We start from the raw sequence: 22,185 nt of genomic DNA, 5'->3' as shown, positions 1-22,185 counted from the left end.
TGTCCTAATAATCTCCCACTTAACGATCAATGTGGTTTAAGTGGATCAAAACAAAACTGTGTACGAAACTTGGTCAATTGTGAAGCATGACAAGGACCACATTCGTAACTCTATGCAATATGTAAGGAGCTTTGTAGTTAAACTCTTCGTAAGAGCATTCGTAGGTTTGTTATCTGTACGTACTTAAATTAACTCTATTCGTTTATCTGCCAACACGTCCGGTATAAAGTGATACCTCATTTCGAAGTGTTATTTTGGAATGAAACATGAAATCTTTGCCAAAGCTTGTGTTGCACGACCAAAGGCACGTAAATGATTATAGTGGTGTCTTGCATGACCACAAATTCGCTAAGCGATCTGTTGATAATGTGAATTGTTGTCAAAATAAATTGAGCTAAAAAACCTTGTGTTAAATTCTCCATGAAAAGCATAGTTGTAACTCTTTTTTGAATTGTGCAATTCATATGCTTATGTACTTCATTTTGGACGGGTTTATATGGCTAGTAAATTGTCGTCGAATCCCTCCCTGTGCAAAAGTCTTATCGTGTATTTCAAAAAATATTCTCCATCGCAGTTGTCAAGCTCTTAAGCTTTTTGAATGGCTAATTTTTAACAAGTGCATGAAACTTTTGAAATGTAAGGAATACCTTATCCTTATGTTTCAAAGGGTAAAACCCATATCTTTTGCGTAGAGTTATTTATAAATGTTACAAAGCAAATAGCTCCCCCTAAAAGATTTGGTCGGCATAGGACCACATACGTCACTATGTACAAGCTCTAGTGGCTCAACACACCTTCTATTCAATGGTTAATGACCATTCCCAATTTGATTGTCATAGATGCAATGTTCACACGTTAGAAAATCAATAAACCTTAACACTGGCTAAAAACCAAATATGCTAAGTTTTTATTCCCTTTAGTCTCATATGGGCTAGTCGCCTATGCCACAACTCAGTAGATAATATTTCATTATAGGAATAAAACTTTCTTTTACAAAAGACACATGCTTGAAGTACAAAATACCATGTTTTTTACCTTGAGAACTATAGGATTTCCCTTCTTAACAATCTGTGTACTGTTTTCAAACATAGTTGCACATCCCCAAGTCATATAGCTATCCAAATGAGATTAAAAACTCTTAGTTAACTCAAAAAGATGCTTGATATTTTCTAGCATTAATTGCATGCTACTTAGAAGTACTAGCTTTATATCTCCAATTCCAATGATCTCAAGCGTATGAAAATCGCTCAATTTAACTATACTCTGATAGCCCTTCGCATGAGAGAAAAACCAGTCATGGAAACTCATCCTAGAATCTATCATCCAATTGTGTGCATAAGTGGCATATAGTGAGACAAGAGCATTTGTATTGAAAAGATGTCTCAGGTATGATTCATTTTGGAAACATCATGGGACGGTGGTGGTTCGTTGTTGGCTCCTTGACTGCCACAACTAGATTTTGTGACCAGTCCTTTACCATTTGCATCATGAAGTTGTTAACTAGATGCATGAGTGTAGTTAAGTTTGAGTTGATGGCCATAGGGTTCTTCTCCATTTGATCCGTACATCAATGAAGCGTGTTAAACTTGTGGATGGTCACATGGTTGTCATGAAGACCTCACTATCCTCAACCTGCACATCCTCAATTGCCGCATCCGTTCTTGAAGGCGGAGTGGTTTCAAAATTGAAGTAGTGATTGGATGGAAAAGGTTGATTTACCTGTATGTGCAAAAAATTGAACGAATTAGAAATTAAAAATTCTTGAAATTATGCTTATTGATTGTTTGCTTCTTGAGATCAATCTCCAAATAGCCAACCTTGCCAAATATTTGAGCTTATGGATGCTCCAAAGCCTCCTTGAATGTGGGAATAAACTCCTTAGAAGGGGTTGACCACTTTGGTGACCAAATAATCCCCAAAGGGTTGCCCAAGTGAGAATGGGAAGCTCAAGCTATGGTGTGATAAGGTTACAACAACATCGAGGGAGAGAGTCTTTCTCGTAGCATGCGCTACAAGCCGCGGTTGGAGATGCTCATGAAGCAAAGTTTTCTTGTAGCCCTGTGCGATGAGATTCATAGCTATTCTCGTTGCACCCCAATTCCTCCCTTGCTTGTGTGTAAGTAGCATTTCCCACCCACCATTCAGCATTGTGCAATGGTTGTGTGTGGGTCCAAAAGGACCATGCCTACTTTGATACCACTGAAAGACCATCAACCTTGTAGGGTGATGACTAACACTCCTCCAAACTATCCCCTCTCTATACTTATAGACCTTGTCCAAAAGAGAGCCCTTGTGCATATCGTCCATGTGGTCGTGCTTCTAGACTACTATGTTTGAACTTACATGTTCAATGCAGACATCACCAAGGCTTGCCCAAAAGAAGAAGACCCTAAAGGAGTGGCTCCAAGAGCTCCCAACTTACTAGTTAGAAGACAAATCTATCAAGGTGCCCAAGAAGGGCTACATCTCAGAGGCCAACCTTGCAAGAGAACCATGTTGCAATCTTTCAGGGAAGATTCAAAAGTGTAGATACAAGGCATTGGAGCTTCAACTCCTGCCCAAAGAAATCTAGGATGTGGCCAAGGATCCAGCCATATGGGAAGCCAACCGTCGGCTAGGGTTACTAGTTTATTATGAGACGGAGCCGTGTGGGGTGGACCTACAAAGATCTTATGAGCTTCTGAGCTCCATTTAGGAGGATGAAACTGCCTGAATCATCAACCCATAAGGCAAGCCATAGAAGTTAACATCACCAAAGGAATTGTAGCTGAAGCTTTAAATCTACGTACCACAGGGGACTCAATGAGGTCTAAAGAGAAAAAGTGCATCGGCATCTTCACCAAGAATTCAATAGCTTCTACAATCAGGGATATGATACGTAAGCAAGCTAAAGATCCTACTAGGTTATACCTCCCAACACTTCCACTTTACAGCCAAGAGGCCTCCAAGGTACACTACACCAAGCCATGTGGTGGCTATAGCATTTACAATTGCCCTGACGTTCAAGCAACCAATGGCTATTGACCACGCCCAATACGTGCTCAAAATTCTAAAGAGATAGCAAGGGTGTATCTTATATTGGGCCTTTTGAAGTGCTTACACAGATAGCTTAGCATGTTGTGGTCATGACTGAGAACCTACCATCCGCACTTGACTAGAATGCATGGTTAATTGCTGGTGTGGGCAACGAAGAAGACGAGGAGGAAAGAGATTGAAGCTACCAAGTCCCCAGCTACTACCAGATCAAAGAGAAAACTAGGAGTTAGATGAGGAAGACCAGGAGGATAAAGAGGAAGAATTTGCCCCATCAAAATCAAAAGAGGAGAAGAAAATAGCAGCTAAAGGCAAGCAAAAGTTGGAGGAAAGGCAAGCAAGAGAGCACAAGTACCCCCACTAGTCCACATTGAAGACCATCTTAGAGGGAATCTCGACTACAAAGGGAACATGAAGCTTTCGAGCTAGAAAGGGGGTTGCAAGGTGATTTTGAAGAATATTGGCAACCTGACCCCAAAAAGCTCCACACTAAAAACCCTATGCCCAGACACTATATGATCCACTGACAGGGATTGAGAATCTCTCTGGCCTTGAAGAACAAACAAGAGCACAAACAACTGCTGAAGCCGAAGAACACAACTGATTAGGCCAAGGTAGCCACCACTGCTGGCACTACAAATGAGCCAAGGTCTATTTCAAAAGCAATAACATTTGAAGCGATAACAACACTTACAACAAACATTGTAGTATAGACAAAGAAGTCAGCTTTGTATCCAATACAAGAGGACCCCCGAGAAGATTAGTTGCCTATGGATATGGAACTCAAGATTCAACAAAAAGATGACATAGAGGAACAAAGAACACAAAGTCCAAGGGAAGCCCTTGCCTGACATTTGTTGCGATGAGTGTGTTTCAAGAGTCAAGATTTCAAAGAGAATCTCTTGAATCCCTTTTTGTCCTTTCTAAAGTACACTACATTCGACATACATGTTGGCCAAGGAAATGTCTCGATGTCATGCACAATGCCACACGTCTTCAAGCTACAAGTATAGTTGATTCATAAAGAGGATTCCCTCGTTTTTAGCACTTGCAAGCGCCTCTTCTGTGTCATACCATATTCCTTGTGGTCCATAAATCTTCAATGCATTCATTGTCTGAAATATTACTGCATTTTTCCATGATGTGTAGAAAACAAGTACAACACTAATTGCTCAAACATGGTTTTCATCAACAACTTGTATGAAGTGCTATGATTTTCTCTTCTCCCCAACCCATCCATACACAAGTAAAAGAGGAAAAACATTAAAAATAGTACAAGGAGAAGAAATGCATGCAGATAAGGCTAAGAAACGAATCGAGGAGAGGAGTTCAAAAAGTATCTCTCTCTCTCTCTCTCTCTTCTCTCTCTCTCTCTCTCTCTCTCTCTCTCTCTCTCTCTCTCTCTTCTCTAACTCTCTCTCTCTCTCTCTCTCTCTCTCTCTCTCTCTAACAAAGAAGGCTAGTTTCTATTACTTAAAAAGCCCTTGAAAACATCCAAATGGGGCCAATAATAAGGGGGGGCACGTACGGCCCAGACACAATGATCTGGAAACTATAGAAACTAGAAATAACTAGCCACATAACAGTTACAGAAATTGAAAGCTAGGGTAAAAACCTCTCATAAAGACCTCTGCTAAAGGGAGTAAAAATTTCCCTTGCAAGTGAAGTGGAGAGAGGATGGCAATAGCCTCTAAAGTATGGGCACTTCCACCAGAAGAAAACTCCTCTAATGCAAATCAAAAACCAAAACCATCAGAAGCCGCTAGTGGTGGTGAAAACGACAAGTAACAAATACAATGGCAAGAGCTCAAATGTTGGGCATTACCATCCAATTGGTAGAAGTTGAAAGCATCAAGCAATGGAAAGATAGAAGGGAAATAAGCAAAGGTAAGAGAGAAGAGGCAATCAACATCACCAAGAAGTTGCAATAGGATACCTCAAGATGCATAACAGAGTACTACACTGGAGCTGACAAGGAGATATCAGCTAGGGTGGACTTGCTGAAGGTGGCTCCTAAAATCCAAAGCTAGGGAGGGAACTCCAGGAAGACAGTGAAGGAGGCACGAGGACAGCAGCTTTGGAAACCTAGTGTAGAAACTTGGTAGAGCAAGTCGAGAGCAGTGTGGCAAGCTACCAAATGTAAACCCAAATAAACCCAATGCAACAGCAAATAAGAAACCAAGGAAATCAAACGAAAGAAACTCTCTAAAATAAAACTTCACTCACACCTACACCCACTCGAACACAGGTCCATATGCACTCACTCACCCCACAATCAGTTGATTGATAGAGTATGAAGAAAGCGAATCATGCAAACCAACTCTACACACACACACACCCAACTCACACATACACACAGACATATAGCCAAGCAGGAAGTGCAAGCTAAAAGAAAAAAACAAGCAAACGTAAAAAACAAAGAAAACATGCCTACTAGCAGCTTTTATCATCGTTCATACGAGGCAAGAAACTTCCACTCCTCCATGGATACAAATATCCATGATGTCACTCAAGGTCGATTGAAATCTAATAATAAAATACAATGTCACATCTCTCTCTCTCTCTCTCTCTCTCTCTCTCTCTCTCTCTCTCTCTCTCTCTCTCTCTCTTGTGTGTGTGTGTGTGTGTGTGTGTGTGTGTGTGTGTGTGTGTGTGTGTGTGTGTGTGTGTGTGTGTGTGTGTGTGTGTTTGTGTGTGTGTGTGTGTGTGTGTGTGTGTGTGTGTGTGTGTGTGTGTGAGAGAGAGAGAGAGAGTGTGAGAGAGAGAGATACTTTTTAGCTAATGCTACAAATGAATGAAAATCTTTTTGTTTACATAGAACTGAGTTATAATTTATTGATACCAATTAATAATTTTGTGTGTGTGTGTGTGTTGTGTGTGTGTGTGTGTGTGTGTGTGTGTGTGAGTGATACTTCTAGCTAATGCTACAAATGAATGAAAACAAAATTTGAGCACATAGAACTGATTTATAATCTATTGATACCAATTAATAATTTAAATAGACGACTAAATTTTTCGGTGCAATGTGCCATCCGGAAATTTATCGATGTTCGGATAGTATGATAAGTAAAACAATAGCCGTCCGGACGCACATGAATAAGATGGTGTCCCTAGTTCACTCAAAAAAGTCACAATTTAACGTTTTTATTGTGGTCGTCCAAGAAAGCAACCGTGAAAACACGGTGTAAATACATCCCGATAGGAAGAGAAAGACTAAGCCAAAAAGAGCATGAAAAACAATAGGAAAAACTTGTTATAGATGGGATAGAAACTCCCGTCTAAATTTTATTTTTAAATTCTAAGGTTTAAAAATCTTTTCAAAGAGTGGTCGTGTCAGTATGAAAGGGGTCAAAATTACTAACATCAAAAACTGAGCACATAGCATTGAGTTTTGAGAAAGGAATAGCGTTGGCAATTTTTTGAAGTCTCTCTCTCCACGTACAGTGCCAGATGATAGAAAAATCACACTTTGGGCAATAAGAAAGCTAGCTAGCGCTACCATTTGTAGAGGATCTCCCAGCATTTTACACTCACTCACATAGAGCTCTCTCTCTCAACTCTTAGTCCAACTCTCTCTCTCTCTCTCTCTCTCTCTCTCTCTCTCTCTCTCTCTCTCTCTCTCTCTCTCTCTCTCTCTCTCTCTCTCTCTCTCTCTCTCTCTCTCTCTCTCTCCCCAGCGTTTGCATGCTTTGGCTCTCTTGTAGGTCGTGCAGAGACTACAAAACCCGCGAGAAATGTGAAGGGCAACCATAAGAGCTTGTGTGCGTCCCTATGGAGAATAGTCTCACTTAGACAAGCGTTGGTTGTCCACACAAATTTCAACACTCTGACAAATTCCATAAGCAATTTTCATCTGAAGCGTTCTGGCTTGGACAATCCATAAGCAAGCAGTTAACAGGAGAGAGATTGCTCCCACCAAGAAGACTCCATAACAAAACAGACATAGCCATTTTTTACTACAAGTATGAAATTTCAGCAAATAGGTTCATCAACATATGTATTCTTATGCATCAGAATAGTCTCCAGGACATAGAAATGTGTAATTTGTTCTAGTTCATGTGCTTGTAAAAGTTTAATACTGATAGAAAATTTCCTTAAGGGGAGGGAGAACTAGCCCATCTTCTGGTCCATAGTGTTGTGTTCTCTCTCTGCATTATTTTATAAGTATCGTTTTTGTGTGGACTCCTACTCTATTTTAAGTCACTAATCTCAAAAGTATTTAACACTAGAGTGGTAACAGGACACTTTTATGTCCTTGGACACTTTTGTGTCCTGTTAAGTGACCATTTTGCTTGAATTATTTGAAGAGTATGAAAATGCATTTCTAGGTGCTATATATCCACAAAGTTGCCTTATGAGCTGAAAAAAACTTAGCATTTTTTTTGGAGTATCGATCTCACCATTAACCTTACTCTTGCACAACATTTTTGAACCTAAACTGTGTGAAAAAACGGGTCCTGTTTTTGGCTTTTTTTCAATTTTTGGCAACTTTACCACTCTACACATCATGTTTGTGAGGTTTAGATGGCTAGAGGTTAGGCCTTCATAGTTCTCAACATGTTTTGATGCTTGTAGGGAGAGCTAAGTGTTAAAATTGAAAGTTATGACCAATTTACAAGAATTGCATAATCCTGTTTTTTGGCCAAAATTAGCACTTTTATGATTTTTTTGGTGGCTTTCTTGATATCCAAATTCAATTTTGATTGTATAAGTGTAATGTATAACATAAAGCTAATCTTTCTTGAGTTTTGGGGGACCTATTTTGCTATATAGCATAGTATATGATGATGGTTGAGTTTTTTGATTGATGAAGAATACGATACATTTTAGAGTAGCAAGTATAACTTTCTCAATATTGCTAGTTTCTTAGGCCAATTGTGTGTATTTTGTAGGTAGTAACCATATCTAATCATAGACTACAAACTTGGCTAGATATTGAGTAGTTTCTATGGGTTTCTAGAGGTCATAGTGCTAAACCCAGTTTTTTCATGTTTGCTGTATTTAGCACTTTATCATTGCCCCCAAGGTTCCAATTGTAAGAGACCTATTATCCTTTTGACATGCTCCATGGCTCCTTTTGAATCCAAAGGCCCAAAGGGAACTAAGAAAACATGTATATAGTATCTGTATTGAGCGTGACTATAGAAAGTTTGATGATAGGTCCGCAGAATGGCAAAAATGCAACTTTTTTGTACCTATTTTTTTTGCCCAAAAAAAAAAGTGAGGTAAAAGAAACCATATGTTTTGGTCACCAACCCATTGAAGTTAACGGGGCATTTTATCTCATGTCCTACAAAAATCCCCACTCTTATTTATATGCAATCAACCATAAGAAATTGCTATTTTGGGCAAAATGCACTGGTCCATCAACTTTGGAGGCTTGTAGTGACCAAGGGATGAGAAAAAATACAAGTTTCTCATTTTTTCCATATGTAGTAGTTATTGAACTATAAGCTCATGAAAGGATTTTTCAAAATGAGTGGATCTACTATGGTTTTGGAATTTTTTCCCAAAACCTTGAAAGGACACTTTTATGTCCTGTTAGGTTACCATTCTAGTGTTAAGTGCACGCTTCTGTTTCTATGACAGTGGTATCAAAGCAAGGCCCTCTCAATTCCTTTTTTATAAGGAGAGACGGTTCTTGGTAGAGACATACCCATCATGGCAAGACAAGCAAAAGAGCTTGAGCACCTCATGCAGCAAATGGCAGAATTATAAGATGCTCTTGCTCAGCCAGAAGTGCAAAAGGTGCTTAAGATCTTTGAAAAAGGGAAAGCAAAGGTGGTGGATATACCAAAAACTTGGACTCCAATACAGCCCCAGAGGCATCCTAGAATGGGAACTTCCCGTCAGCATGAAGGAGACCTTTCTTCCTCGCCCACCTACTCTCCAAACTACTCCTTCTTGAAGAACATGGACAACACAATCCCTGATAAAAATTTGTAGTTAGATCCAGAAGAGGTCGTAGATCAACCAAGGGAAGCAAAAGAACAAGACCCAAATCAAAGGAAAAGTTCACACAAAATCCTTGTGCATAAAGATTCCAAAGCTATCTCTAAGAATCAGTCTCTGACACTACAAGAAGAGAAGACATTCAAAGATGGAGATAAAGATGTCAAATACGAATACTTCAATGGAAGGAGGATTGTCATTAAGGCTCTCGCTTTCATTTTCCATATGGAGATAAAGATGTCAAATACGAATACTTCAATGGAAGGAGGATTGTCATTAAGGCTCTCGCTTTCATTTTCTAGCTCCAACTGGCCTTTTACAGAAGGCAACTTCTCAGAACAATCCAAAATGCACCATGTTAGCATGTATCTTAAAGATACAAGTAGCAATTGGTGTCTTACTACAATCCTAGAAGGGCACAAACCCAAAGACTAAAAGGAGTTAAAAAAGCATTTCTATGCTCAATTCCTATCTCCGGACTTCAAAACAGATAAAGAAAGAATGGGATTGGCTCTTCCAAAATGAGCATGAAGATGTTTCTAACTACGTCAACAAGTTCTGGGAGATCCTTCTCAAGGTCACTCCCTTTATGAAAGTCTATGTTGAGATAAAGAGAAGATGTGAAAGTTTGAAGGTAGACTCTAGCCGACGCTTCAAGAAAGTATCAATTTGTACCCTCAAACATCCTCCAGCTTATGATGCAATCTTCCCTGGTTGCTGAAAATTTGCATTCAAAAAGAACTCCTCGCAAGCAAGAGTTGAGTATCTTTCATGCAAAGCAGAAGGCTCTCTCTACTAAGATAGATAGTCCCCCTCTCAAAAGCAGACTTCAGATCAGCCCAAAGGCCAAGAAAAGAAGTCAGAGGGTTAAGAAAAGCAAGTACCTTACTCCCTCTCAGTTGAAGATCTACATGGAAGAGGGAAAATGTTTCTTTTATAGTGAGAAAGGCCACAATAAACCAGGCTGCCCACATCTCAAGAAAGATTCTCCACCTCCTGCTTCAATTTCAATCCCTAATGTACAAGCTAATACCAGGAAGAAGAAAGGAAAAAGGTAGCTATCAAAGGGGTAGGGTAGTTTGAATGGACAGAGAGTTCTAATCTTGTTTGATCCAAGCTCGATAAACAATTTCATCTTGTTGGACAATTCAGACCTCGTGGTCTCACTTCTAAGAGATTGGGAACTCTGATCAGCTTTGGTTCAATCTTTGAGGGGTTGACCATGAACTTTCCTCCTGTGTAAGGAAATCTAAATTTGAAGATTGAAAAGTACTCCAATCAAGAGTTTTTCCTGTTTGTTGAAATACAAGGATGTGATGGTATTTTGGGAATGCCTTGGCATTACAAAATTCATCCTATCCCACATTATGTAAATAAAAAAGAGCAACATCATGTTATAGATGCAAGTGCTAGTGATTAGCCTATATCCATGGTGAGTCACATCACTACTAAAAGAGAAATAATGAAGTGTCTTTCTGTTTACTTGATTTTTGTCTAAGAAAGATAAGTGGTGAAAATGCCTTGTCAAATTTAGATAAAGATCGCCTAACTTTTATTAATCAGTATCAAGTTTTCTTTACTGACACTCTCCCATATGAGTTACCTCCTTAGTCCAGAAGATCATCGTATCGATCTAATTCCATGCAGTTCACCCCCAAATTAGCCACCTTATAGAGTTGGTTTATTACAACAAGAAGAAATTATTAAACAAGTAAATGAACTTTTGGAAAAGGGTCTTATTCCACCAAGTACTTCTCCATATTGTTCACCAGTTTTTCTTGTTCAAAAGAAAGATGGCACCTTTCCAGTATCATTCTCTAAACAAAAGTACGATCAAAAATAGATTTTGATTCCTCAAATCAATGATATCTTAAATAAGCTACAAGAGGCATGAATTTTCAGCCACATAGATCTTAAAAACGGCTATCATCACGTCCAAAATGCTCCTAAAGACATGCATAAGACTGTATTTCATACAACCTTCAAATTGTACGAGTTTTTAGTAATGCCTTCCGGCCTTACCAATGCTCCAGCAACTTTCAATCGAATCATGGATCAAATATTTCGTCCTCATCGACAATTCACACAAATTTTCTTTGACAATGTTTTGGTCTTCTCTCACACAGAGGAAGAGCATAAATGACACTTGCAGATTGTGTTCAAAAGATTGCAACAGCATAAACTTCAAATTAATGTGAATTTTTCTTAACCAAAATTCACATATCTGGGACACATAGTCTCTCATGATCAAGTATGCATGGAACCCGCAAAGGTTCAAGCTATTTCAGAATGGCCACAACTTGTTTCAGTTCATGCTGTCCAAAATTTCCTTGAACTCTCCTCCTACTATAGACAATTTATTCGCCATTTCGCTCATGTCATTGCACCTATCCATGATCCCACAAAGAAAAATATATCCTTTGTTTAGGGGCTAAACAGAAGGAAACTTTTGAAAAGATTAAGTACCTTCTACCCATGGGCCAATCTCGTCGAACGTGATCTTTGAAAACCATTTGAAGTACAGTGTGATCCTCATGTGATTGGATTGGCTCGGTTCTTAATCAAGAAGTTCATTCAATAGCTTATGAAAGTAGACGACTCAATGATGTGGAGCTTCGTGTTTCCATCTATGAGAAGGAACTCATGGTACTTATTCATGCTCTCTCAATTTGGAAGCAGTACCTTCTACAAGCAGATTTTATAATCAAGATCGATCATCAAAGTCTTTGATACTTTCTCTCCCAACATAAGTTGCCTAAGAAACGAATACAATGGGCCAATTTTCTCTCTATGTTTCACTCCAAATTCTACACACTTATGGAAATAAAAGCATAGTGGTAAAATGCTCTTTCTTGACATCCTCAAGTAAATTCTATAACGAGCATACATCATCAAGAGTTGGAATCTCTACCAGAAATATATGTTGACGACTCCAACTTCGATGAAATCTAGCAACAACTACAAATTGGTAATGAACTATTAAATATGGATATCTTTATATTCATTAGGCTCTTTGTGTGGTACGTCCACTTAGAACCAAAGTGATGGACAAAGCGCATGCTTTCTTCTTACGCAAGACATAGAGGCATAATGTACACGACACAAAGCCTTAGAGATATTTTTTTCCAACACTACGAGCTAACATAGATAAATACGTCGGAGATGTGTACCATGCCAAGACGCTAAGTATGATCGCCATAAAACTCCTAGCTTGCTTCAACCCCTACTAGTACCTCAAGTACCTTGGGAAAATATTGACATGGATTTTATAATGGATTTGCCATGAACTCTGAATGGAAATGATGCAATCTCAATAAGCAAGCTCATTTCATTCCATTAAGAAAAACTATCAAAGCTACTCACATGGTCAAGATCCTTCTGGCCTGGATTTTTAATCATCATAGTATGCCAAAGACGATTTTCAGTGATTGATACCCGCAAATGATCGGTAATTTTTGGCGAGCACTTTTTATGAACTTAGGAACTAAGCTAAATTTTTCTTCCATTTATCATACAAATAGACGGACAAAGCAAAATGGCTAACTCTACAATCCAAATATTTTGAAGTGCTATGTCTCAGATAACCAACGACAATGGGAGAAGTATTTACCTCTCACAAAATTTACTAATAACATTTTCTATTCCTCTACAGGAAAAGCTCTTTTTGAGGTTATTTACAGGAAACCACACCTTCACCCAATCCTTCTCGCCAAGGATAAGATATTCGAAGCTGATGAATTTATTCCATATCTAGATACCGCTTACACGCAAATGAAATGCGCTATCCTTAAATCTCAAGAAAAGCATAAGAAAGCAGCAAAAACACATCGTTGTGATCTCATGCTAATTGAAAGAAAATTTATTCTTCTCAAGTTTGACAAAGCCAGACTTAAGAAACGGGCCAATCAAAAAGAGAGTTGTAAAACTTTTCAACAAATATTTTGGCCTGTTTAAAATTATAGATCAAATAAACAAAGTCGCATTTAGATTGGATCTTCCACAGACTTGAAAAACACATTATGTTTTTCACACGAGTCTTCTATGACCTTTCGTTGGTGAACCTACTATAGAACCAATTACAGAAGATCTCCCTGAGGTAGATGAAACTGAAGAAATACTTCTTCTAGAAAAGATTATACACCATCAAGTTTGCCACTTAAAGTTTGGAACGACTCATCATAAGTACTTAGTGAAGTTCACGAATTACTCCATGCTCAATGGATGACAAAATCAGGATTGAAAGATTTTCCAGACATCCTGCATAAGTATCATGAAGTCCTATAGTGAGGACAACTGTATTTCTAGCTAAGACTACAAATGAATGAAAATAATTTTTGTGCACAAAGAACTAATTTATGAATTTATTGGTACTGATTAATAATTTAAATAGAAAGGTAAATTTTCTCGTGCAATATGCCATCTAGAAATTTATCGATATCCAGATAGTATGATAAGTGAACAAGGCAAGACGCAGTGCAAACACATCACAACAAGCACATGAAAATGATGGTGTCTCTAATTCGCTCAGAAAAGTAACAATTTAACATTTTTACTATGGCCACTTAAGAAAGTGGCCGATCAGACAGTGTAAATACATCCCAACAAAAGCAGACAAGCTGGGCCGGGAAGAGCATGAAAAATAGCAATACAAACTTGCTATAAATGGGATAGATAACTCTCGTCTAAAACTTATTTTTAAAGTCTAAGATTTGAAAATATTTTAAAAGACTGATCAGGTTAATATGAAAGGGGTCAAAGTTAATAACATTAAAAAATGAACACATAGCGTTGAGTTTTGGGAAACAAGCAGCATTTGCAATTTTTTGAACTCTCTCTCTCCATGTGCAATGCCAGATGATAGAAAAATCACACACTAGGCAATAAGAAAGCTAGCGCTACCATTTGCAAAAGCTCTCCCATCAGTTTACACACGTACACATAGAGCTCTCTCTTTGTTCTCAGTTCAGTCCTCTCTCTGTCTCTCCTCAGTGTTTTCATGTTCTGGCTCTCTCGTTGCAGTCATAGAAGCTTATGTGTGTCCCTGTGGAGAATAGCCGCACTCAAACAAGCACAGCATCGACTGTCCACACAAATTTCAGCACTCAAATTTAAAAAACATTTTCAACCGAGACGTTCTCGCTTGGACAATCCATAAGTGAGAAGTTCAAAATAGAGATCGTTCCCACCAAGAAGACTATATAACGAAACCGTTTCCGGGTACAAATATCACAAATTTTAAAATGAATACATGCATTTTTATTCATCAAAATAGTCTCGGAAACAGAGAACAATGTAAGTTGTTTCGATTCATGTGTTTGTAAAGTTCAATATTCGTAGGAACTCTCCTTAAACGAAGGACCATCCATTAGTGATTTTTATAAAAATATCACCACTTTTGTTTTTGAGGACGAAAACGTGTCTCCAAGAGAGGAATAATGGCAAGCCTAGGGTAAGACAGGGCAGGCCAAGGGCCAAGACGAACATGCGATAGAAGGGGGTGTTATTATTAGCAGGGCCAAGGGCCTATATAGCGCACAGTTCAAGCAGGCCAAAGGCTAGGACGGACATGCAGTAACGAGGGTCTTATTATTAGCAGAGCCAGCACACGGTTGGGTGGTGAGTTGCATGGTTCAATCCGCTTTGATTTGAGATTAGCCCATCTTCTGGTCCCTAGTGTCATGTTCTCTCTACATTATTTTCAAAGTATTGTTTCTGTGTGGACTTCGCTATTTTAATTGAATAATCTCAAAAGTATTTAAGTGCACGCTTTCGTTTCTGTGAAACTCATGCACGCATGCACAAACTTCCATCTGTTCGATGAACATTCCAACATGACCCCACAAACTTTTGCCTCGTTCCTCAATGGCTCATCCATCGTCGCAATTGGAACTGCACCCTCTATCTTTAACCTGCCACAGAGACTTTCGACAAGCTCCATCTGGTTCCAATCTTGCACGCAACACCACACGATTGTTAAGCAAGATGTCAGGCATCTGCCATATTCTCTAGCCCTTTCTAAGAGCCTACCACCTTTTGTATGTGTGTTCAATGACTAAGAGGTTGTTCCTCAACCTGCACAATCTCTCCCTCTCTAAAGTGGGGCTTTGACCCCTAAAATTATTTGAAACGATTACAAACAACAAATCTAGCAGTGAAAAAAACTTTGGGATACGAGGAGTACAAACCATAGGGAAACAAACAAATGCAAGAAAGGTCAAGCCATATCAAGTAGTGAAATGAAAGGTGAAATAACAAGGTGACGAGAGTTCTACTTAAGATGAGAGGGGAAGAGATTTATGGGGAGTTCTTTTTGTTGTATTCCAATGTAAAACCACAGTCCATTATAAATTTCTTATAATGAGAGGGGAAGAGATTTATGGGGAGTTCTTTTTGTTGTATTCCAATGTAAAACCATAGTCCATTATAAATTTCTTATATATTACGAAGGGTCTCACTTAAACAACAAAAAATGTGCATTAGAAAAGGTAGGTCTACTACACTAGGAAATAATTAACTAATTTAATGAACTAGATCTTTATGAGGCCCTTAAATGAAAGCACTCTTTTACAAATAAAAATTAAAAAAAAAATCATTGAATCAATACTTCACATCAAAATTCATTGAACAAACTCCTATGAATGCACTCCTTAATTTCTTGTTCTTTAAAAGCCTTTTTGAGCAGGCAAAAAAGACCCATTTAACATAGTAAATCCAAAAGGTAAACCCCAATCATCAATGAAAACCTTGAAAGTATGCTTAACTCAACTCTCCTCTAAGACTTCTTATAGAAAGCCAAAAACCACCAAGGATACACGGGAAAACAAGGGAGATACATTGAGGAGCTGGAGGCTGAAGGGAGTGAGGCAAAAGGGGGTGTAGTGACGGACCCGTCCATCCCCCAGCACCTCAGGCATTGGTTCACACCCTCCTCTGCTGGCCCCAAGGTGCCACACTACATTTTGGGCTCGAATACTCACCCAAATCTCCTCCGTCGATGATGATCAGATGCAGACCTTTTTCATCACCACGTGTTGTGTACTGAGGAGGTGAAGCAGGCGAAAAAGGGAAAAACATTCTCAGGGTAGAAAGCGTTGGATTTCAACTTTACTGCAATAGCATTGGCCATCACCTTAAAGACGATAATAGAGGAGAGCCGCAGCCTAAAATAGCCACCCAACTTGCAAATACAGCTGAAAACTCTCTCTCTCTCTCTCTCTCTCTCTCTCTCTCTCTCTCTCTCTCACACACACACACAAACACACACACACACACACACACACACATATTGGCAAGTTATGAGGAAAACCATCAGAAACCCCACTTCAACTAAAAAATTTAATGAGCTCAAGGAAAGCAGAGACTGAAAGGCATGTGACTTTGAAATGGAATTCGTTACAATTTTCAAGAGCTTGGTACAAAATTTCAAGAGAAGTGCAAGAATGGATTCAGGCCCAAAGATGGGAGACCTGCCATTCTCCACCGGTGCTAGTATACAACCATCAGGATCAGAAGAGCGAATCATCTCTGATCACTGAAAAAGGGATGCCTCAATGCCTCCTTTGCGGTCACACGCTCTGATGGATCGAATTTCAGGAGATCCTGCAGCAAGTCAATCAACAAGCCTGCCGAATGGTCCACAGATTGCATGATAATGTTCTATAAGGAAAAAACACGCCGGTAAGAAACCAGTAAGGTGTCTACTTGCATGCGAATCAAGCACTACCATGATGAGGCCCCACTTACCCGGAGCCTAGTCATCCGTCGGACAGTCCTTATGCTATCTCTAGAAATGGCACCATCCGGCCAGTTCAGTGTGCCACGGTGTGTGAAATATTTTTCAGCTTTCCGACTGCAAAAGAACACAAGCAACCAATGAGCATTGCAAGGAAATGTAATCAAATTGGTTGTGCATCTTCGCACATGTAAAAGAAACTCACTCGACTCTTTTGCTAATCTTCAGAGGAATAGGCCCAAGAACCCGCTCCATCATGGCCAGATGTTCCAGATTCTCATGTGTTTGGAAAAGTGCCTCACCCTACAAAGCACTAAGGATGTTAGAAAACAAAAACAGAGATATTGCTAAGCCTGAAAAAGGATAGCGACATTGAAGTCTTACAGTGCACAACTCAACAAGAATACATCCAATGCTCCACATGTCACATGGGTAACTCCAACCGAGCCCTTCCGCAAATAAAGCAAACTGGTAAGACAAAATCACAAGATAACAGCATTCACAACATCATGTTACTGACAACCCTAGCTCACCAAGAATAACTTCAGGTGCTCGATAATGTCTTGTTGAGACAATTGAACAATGATGTCGACTTTCGAACGTAGCACTGCCAAAATCAATGAGCTTTATCTGACTGGACTTAGGGATGTAAGCAAAATGTTTCCCAGGTTGAGAGCTCTATAAACACAGAACACAACTCACATGAAAACTTCCCAAACCACCAGTCACTCATATTACAAAAAGATTCCCACCTACCTTGTAACCTGGAACTCTTATATACTCGGACGAAGCGAGAAGTATGTTCTCTGGCTTAAGGTCTGTATGGATGAGTGTGAGATCGTGCATATCTGTACCAAACAAGTTGTAAGCACCTCACAACTTACAGAGGGTAATAGTTTAGAGAGTATTTACATGCATGCTTACATGCGACAGACTGCAAAAGCTGCAAGCCAAAGTCACGCACTAGATCAACAGGAAAAGGCCTGTGGCTGTTGCGAAGCAGAAAATCATACAAGCTGGGTCCAAGCTTGTCACAAACCTGTGACGAGCATGAGTGAGATCAAACCACAGTGGATTGAATGCTCCAAGTCGACAAAAATTAGCAAGGACAGTAACATACAATACATATATGCTTGCGATACTCAAACCAGCCCCTTAGTCGTACGCAGCCCCTGCATCAAACATCGGAACAGCTTGTTAAGCATTTCCTTAAACAAAGGAAATGGCATACATCTACTACCAAGTAGAAGCTCAAGCTGGCAGTGTTTGTAACTATCTCGCAACATGAATGTGGTAGACAGACCGTGAGCCAGTCCTGTCGTGCTTGGCAAGCACACGCAGTACATCTATTTCAATCATAGCAGCATCACGATACTTCTGGACATTTCGAATGACTTTAATAGCTACATAATCCTGCTCCTCACGATCCCAACATTCCAAAACCCTGCCAAACGTCCCTGCAGGACTCCACAGATATCATTTCTTCCCATTTATCACATCACCTCAGGGAATTGATGCATAAATAGAAAAACGTAACATCTGGACAACACTGCTCAGATATCTATTTCCTCATATATCTTTAACAAAACAACGACGCTCCTTTGATACTCAAGCACCCAGTATCCCACTTTCACATAACAAAAAATTGCAAGAAAAGACATGACCATCGGCAAATACTATAAAGGGCACCTCAACACACAGGGATCAATAAATGCATGCACTTCAACTAGCAGTCATATATCTGCAGACAGTTCAGAACGTCTATCAACCACATTGACCTGAATATAGGTTTTCCATCAATCATCTCAGCACTTCTTTTATCAAAACTAAGCAAATCACAAATCCAGATAACATCATGAACAAAAAGCAATCATCACTCTTTTAATTCTCTTCTCCCGCATGAAAATTGTCAAAAAGAAAAAACCAACTCCCCAAAATCATGAAGAAACAAAGGTACGCAGGTACGCACCTTCCCCCATCTTGCTGAGGATCTTGTCTGCATGCAAACACGAACAAAGCAAATTCATGAGTTAGGCTCAAGAAACCAAAATCAAACAAAAGTGAAGAAACGTAACGTAATGCAGAAGCAACAGGAAAGGTCATGAAACCCTCTTGAGAATTGAGCGAGTAAAATGCATATTAAACCAAACCACATATGAGCATATGTAATCTGTCAAGTTGTAAGCCAACATGCTGTGTAGGAGTTAGCAAGCGTCATTACAGCGGGGAGTGATATTCTCTCCAAGCTCAAAAACGTAGTGCCCATCTTTGTCATCTTCTCGCCAAGGCGGGGATTGAGCCCGAGTAGTTCCATTCACATAGGTATTAATAGGAGCAGGGCCCGACCCTGCTTGAACCGCTGCGCCCCCCCTGTCATGCCTTTCATGCTCCATATAATGATGCCCAGTGTGGGCAATAGGCTGAGCCTACAAAAGCCATCCGGCATCCATGTTCCACCATCATAAACATACTCTTCTTCATGTTACAATGCAAGCATAGTCCCCCCCCCCCCAAAACGCACCCTTACACAAACTATAGCCCTTATCCCACAACAGATCAACACAAATGAGAGAGAGACAACGTCTCCACAGCTTCAGAATGCATTTCCATGCGTAGAAAACGGAGTAAAAGTCTTGAGTATAAACGCATCATAGACAATTGCGGAAAATTCAGGGAAAAACCAACCTCGTCCCTTCTCGTGAGGGCTTCTTCGTACTCGAGCCTGCCACGCTTCTCTGGCCGCCGGTCGAACTCCATGAAGGCGGCCAAGGATCCGAGACTCGTTGAGCAGCACTACTGCAGGGGCAAATAGAAAGAGGTGAACTCGATAGAACACGCGACAGCTCGAGGAGCAGGCACGTTTCGACCTAATCACAGCAGAATAGCAATTCTGCGTTCAAACCCTAGCATCAGTTCAGATCTCTCCCTCCAAATCTAACAATCTAACAAAAAGATTAATTACGTCGAATAAAATTCCCATTCATAAAATTTTGAAGCTCCAAATATTGAGTCAAGCGTTAATGCAAAATGTGGATAATCGAACTAGTCCACAACAGGAAGAGTTGTAATCTATTTTTGGGGCTTATTGTATATTGTGGTGTATAGCCAACATGGAGTGGTGTGAACCTCCCATGTACATGCCAAGAAGGTTGCTTGTGATATCTATATAACTAGTCTTGCTTGGTGGGCCTTGCTATATAACATCTATAGAATACATAGGACATATGCAAATTAACATTTAGTATCTAGCACTGAAGGAAACAAGAGCATGACTAATTTGGCAAGGGCGGCACTGCGTGAAAGGGATATACATTTGAAACAATGTTTATGGGAGGAGACAAAGTTAAGTGCATCAATTATTCGAGATTACAGGGATAATTACAGTTGAGATTATATCCAAGCGAGGTTGTCTACTGATGAATGTTTTTTCTAGCATAGGTGCTACATATAAATTCTTGCAGCAAACGAAAAGTATTTCAAAAAGAAAATTTTCATTGAATGGTTGGTAGCATAGAAGGTGGATGTTGACTGTGTTTTACCTTTCTTCTTTTGTAGTTATTATGAGTACAATGAATGAGGATAGCGGTACATGTAACCTCACCTTCAGAGTGCAAAGTGCAAAGTGCACGTCATACAGAGGTGCCATACAAAAGTATGGTGGAGAGTTGGCACTGTGGTCTCTCCAAAAAATTATAAGAAACGGAAGCCGTGCCCTGCCCAGTAGCATTTTTGTGTTGCGCCAAGCAAACGCATGCGCGTGGAAAATTGGATGCAGATCACGAACCTTGCAGTGTTGTCGAGCTAGAGTCGCGCTTGCTATATGTGGTTTCTACCTCAACCGCCTATTGCACAAAAGACCTTTGAGAAGGTGTGAATAGATTATCACTGCCCCAAGGAAAAATGAGGGTTTGTGTTGGCTACAATACCAAACTGATGTCTGTCATCTGCAGCCATCTGAACTTGCTCTAATAGCTGTTGCGTACATGGATCTTTGCTTATAGGATCCGCCACCGAATCATGGTTATTAGCAAGAGAAGCTCTTTACAGGCCGCAATATTGGTCATATTGTCTATAGAGTTTCTCCTATTCCACTGAGTTGTTGAATGGACAGTAGGGAACTGCTCCCGGAGGCTAATAGGTGCTGACATACTGGTATGCTGTCTCCAGAAATGTCATTACTCGGCAGTCCGTGTTCGTCAGCTTCCCCAACATCAAATCTCTTTGTGTGGAAAAAAGAATTAGCTTCTGCTTTTACTCTTTGACTATTCTTTTGATCCTAATCAGCAATGTAGGCACCTGCATGATTTACTACTTGACTTCCACTGCAATGTTGTTGCATCTCCTTGGAGCTACACATTAACCAACTCCCACAGACACCATATTCCGCGTTGAATTGGTAATGAGAGATGTTTCTATTTGTCTGTAGATTGTTCCGAAATGCTTGCCTCATCAAATTTTCAGATAGGCTATCAATAGAGTTGGACGAGGAGTGTGACTGAAGCCAACGGCTCATCAGACCATGACTTGCACTAGTGGCAATATTCTCTAATGCCTTTCCCTTGACATTGAGTTGTCTGCCACTAATCCCCTCACACACTCTGCTAAAAGCGCAAGTAGCTAGCACTAAAGCCAATGGCTTATAATTACTTGAGGATAGCCATCAGAAGCTTTGGTGTGATCGATCCTGCTATGCTTTTTTGATCTCATGTCCACTTTGACGTTTACTCGTTCCATTTCGTCTGTCTCTGCCGTCTTCATCGCTAACAGCCTGATAGCATCAGTAGAAAAATGTGTTGAACGGGCTTGGGAAGGCAATGAGTGTTGGTGATTCGACTCCAGATTAGGCCTCTGTTTCAGTAGCACTAAAACAGAGACATCTACCATGGGTTGATCGCATGAAATATCCGAGGGCTCATCACGTTGGCAAGCATCCGACGTACCCTTCAGCTTGATGATCTGCGACCGCAACGCAGCTACAACGCAGAGTGCGCTTTTTATTTTATTCACCTGGTAGCTTTTCACGGCGAAGTTTGGCAGCGATACGTTTTTTAAATTTAAATCTGGTTGCTCCGTTCAGATATCAAAAAAACAGCCTTGGACTCACCCACCAACAAAACAAAACATGAACAAGCACAGAACATGCCAGATGGAGCTGCTACAGGGAGCCGAGGTGAGCAGGTTCGAGAGGCTTGAGGGCCATATTAATTGTAGGAGAGTGAGGGGACGGCAACTTAGGAGCTGACAGAGCGATGCTTAGACCAGGAGGAAGGGATTGTTGTGCTTTAGAGCCACCTGTTGCTGTTGGCTCAGCCTACGTCAATACTCACCTTCTAGCCTAGAGACTTAATTCACTGTACTTCGATGCCCCGACCTGCCATCAACGGCGGGCTGCATACGTTCCTCACCTCCTGCAAATTGGCATTGGGTGCTATGGAGGACCTGCAGGATGGACGAATGTTGATCAAGGC

The 22,185-nt window shown here is 40.1% G+C and overlaps 1 protein-coding gene across 3 annotated transcripts; it reads right to left on the bottom strand.

The window, feature by feature from the left end:
• Positions 1–16,341: 16,341 nt before the first annotated feature.
• Positions 16,342–19,809, bottom strand: LOC147443756 (serine/threonine-protein kinase AFC2-like). Of its 3 annotated transcripts, XM_086526554.1 has the most exons (12): positions 19,403–19,809; positions 18,939–19,143; positions 18,687–18,713; positions 18,021–18,174; positions 17,838–17,889; positions 17,642–17,756; positions 17,474–17,565; positions 17,251–17,395; positions 17,102–17,166; positions 16,923–17,020; positions 16,729–16,834; positions 16,342–16,641 (listed from the first exon to the last, which is right to left on the bottom strand). In XM_086526554.1, the coding sequence occupies exons 1-12, from the start codon at positions 19,472–19,474 to the stop codon at positions 16,504–16,506; spliced, it is 1,269 nt and encodes a 422-aa protein (XP_086382680.1). In that variant the 5' UTR covers positions 19,475–19,809; the 3' UTR covers positions 16,342–16,503. The 3 variants fall into 3 exon arrangements, with proteins under 3 accessions (XP_086382680.1, XP_086382681.1, XP_086382682.1); XM_086526555.1 differs by lacking the exon at positions 18,939–19,143 and having other exon boundaries at positions 19,403–19,799; XM_086526556.1 differs by lacking the exons at positions 18,021–18,174; positions 18,939–19,143 and having other exon boundaries at positions 19,403–19,580.
• Between the last annotated feature and the right edge of the window lie 2,376 nt (positions 19,810–22,185).

This window comes from Adiantum capillus-veneris, chromosome 13 (assembly GCF_014529385.1).
Source record: "Adiantum capillus-veneris isolate H3 chromosome 13, ASM1452938v2, whole genome shotgun sequence".
Classification (NCBI taxonomy): Eukaryota; Viridiplantae; Streptophyta; class Polypodiopsida; order Polypodiales; family Pteridaceae; genus Adiantum; species Adiantum capillus-veneris.
The sequence above is the reverse complement of the archived record's forward strand: the minus strand, read 5'-3'. Positions and strand labels throughout refer to the sequence as shown.